The sequence below is a fragment of the Lactuca serriola genome, chromosome 4 (genome assembly GCF_051521515.1).
Source record: "Lactuca serriola cultivar US96UC23 chromosome 4, Lser_US96UC23_V15, whole genome shotgun sequence".
NCBI lineage: Eukaryota > Viridiplantae > Streptophyta > Magnoliopsida > Asterales > Asteraceae > Lactuca > Lactuca serriola.
In genome coordinates this window covers 122,656,666-122,658,664 of record NC_136411.1, presented here as the reverse complement: position 1 = coordinate 122,658,664, position 1,999 = coordinate 122,656,666, and the positions used below count along the sequence as shown (strand labels likewise).

At 40.6% G+C, this 1,999-nt stretch overlaps 1 protein-coding gene across 1 annotated transcript; it reads right to left on the bottom strand.

Moving 5' to 3' along the window:
- Positions 1-330: 330 nt before the first annotated feature.
- On the bottom strand, positions 331-1,091 carry LOC145102450 (peptidyl-prolyl cis-trans isomerase 2-like). Its single transcript, XM_079039848.1, has one exon. It carries the CDS (start codon positions 1,014-1,016, stop codon positions 501-503), a length of 516 nt encoding a protein of 171 aa, XP_078895974.1. The 5' UTR covers positions 1,017-1,091; the 3' UTR covers positions 331-500.
- Positions 1,092-1,999: the final 908 nt, after the last annotated feature.

Below are 1,999 nucleotides of genomic sequence, written 5' to 3'. Positions count from 1 at the left end.
TTTAATATAATCCGTCCAACGTTAAAAAAAATTATATACAACGTATAAAACTTCTAAGCTTTTTATTTCAATAGCAAATAAAAAGTTCCCAAATCCCCATTGGGAATAAGAAACTTTGGATATAATCTATTGAAAAAAACATATCCACCAATCTGGTATAATGCCTAACAACACAAAATCTTTAATCCCATTTTGGGTAATAGATCCAAACACACAAACAGCTTCAAAACCCCACATATTTCAAACCAGATCATTAGTTAATCATCAAATTAAGAAAAAACAACAATAATTAACATCAAATTAAGCAAAACCCAAGATAATGGAAGATCGTAACAGTGAAAGTGTGAAACTAATCTTATTTATACCAAGCATAGAGTCAACGAAACCACCCACAAACATAGATAAACCCTAAGAACAACCACCATGAAAACGATTAAAGATCACACAGGAAAGGAAAAATCAGAAAGATATAGAAACTCATCCAGTCTGATACAGATCCATCAGAGTTGACCGCAATCGGCGACGACCACCGGCTTTGAGGTGCTTCCGCTGCCAGATCCAACCTTCTCGATCGCCTTCACAACATCCATTCCTTCAACGACCCTTCCGAACACGACGTGCTTGCCGTCGAGCCACTCGGTTTTAGCGGTGCAGATGAAAAACTGCGATCCGTTGGTGTTGGGACCGGCGTTGGCCATGGAGAGGATACCTGGACCGGTGTGCTTCTTGATGAAGTTCTCATCGGCGAACTTGTTTCCGTAGATTGATTCGCCGCCGGTTCCATTTCCTCTGGTGAAGTCACCTCCCTGGCACATGAAGTTAGGGATCACACGGTGGAAGCAGGATCCCTTGAAATGCAAGGGCTTGCCGGAGGTACCTTTTCCCTTCTCACCGGTGCACAGAGCGCGGAAGTTCTCGGCGGTTCTGGGAGTGGTATCGGCATACAGCTCCATGACGATCCTCCCGGTGGGGGCACCACCGACGGTCATGTCAAAGAAAACCTTAGGGTTAGCCATTAATGGATTTTTGGTAAAGATTATCCTCACACTATTTCCCAGAGTCAAAAACAGATGCTTTTAGGGTTTAGGGGTTGAAGTCGTCTGAGGTTATATAGTGCCCTCGACGATTGATTTTTTATGCAACACTCATCTATGCCGTTGAAAGTTACACGTGTCGTGAGCTAAAGGTGTCGTGGTGAACCAGGGTTAGATGACGCTTAACCATGGTTTGTTATGTCACGAACGAATCACGTGGTATATGCTGCCTAAATATTCCCGAGATTTAAAAAAATAATAATAATAAAAATAAAAATAAAAAGTTTATTTGTGTAGACTCAGATTAAAGTGAAGATGAAAAATGATTAATGTTTAGGCCGAAAGGTATATAAGCCACGTGAGCAGCTCGAGGCGAAGTGATAAGAAGGCTATTGTTTTGTTTATCATTAGAGTGAGGGAATGGACGCGGTTGACACCGCACCTTCGGTGCCATCTAGGATGGAATACTGCATCTTGACTGTGGTTTGGGTGTGGTAGCGATCGCACTACGGCACTTTAAGGATGCACTCTTTCAAGCTTTGTGATTGGCTCTTTTTCCTTCGAGCTTTGTAATTAGTTTCTTTTTTTATTTAAAAAAATAAATAAATAATCCAAATGTGACATCACTCCCTGGGTATGGTATGAAACCATATTTTTGTGGTAAATGATGAAATGGTGTCTACATGTCACTGCAGTTTCATAATAGAATGTGGTATCACTTCCTCCAACCTTATGGTTGTGGTGGTTTGTGGTATGTGTTAGTGAAGGGTTGGCTATTTTCACTACTCTCCTTTCTTTTTCTCTTTTTCTCTTTGTTCATCTCTCTTTTATTATCGCTCCATGACTATTTAATATGTTGAAGCTCCGTCCTTGCACTTATATAAGATTAATTTAATCTTCAACAACACGAATGGTATGGGTTTAAGCTAGAGGTGCAGAAAGTAAATGTAACGACCCAATTTTCA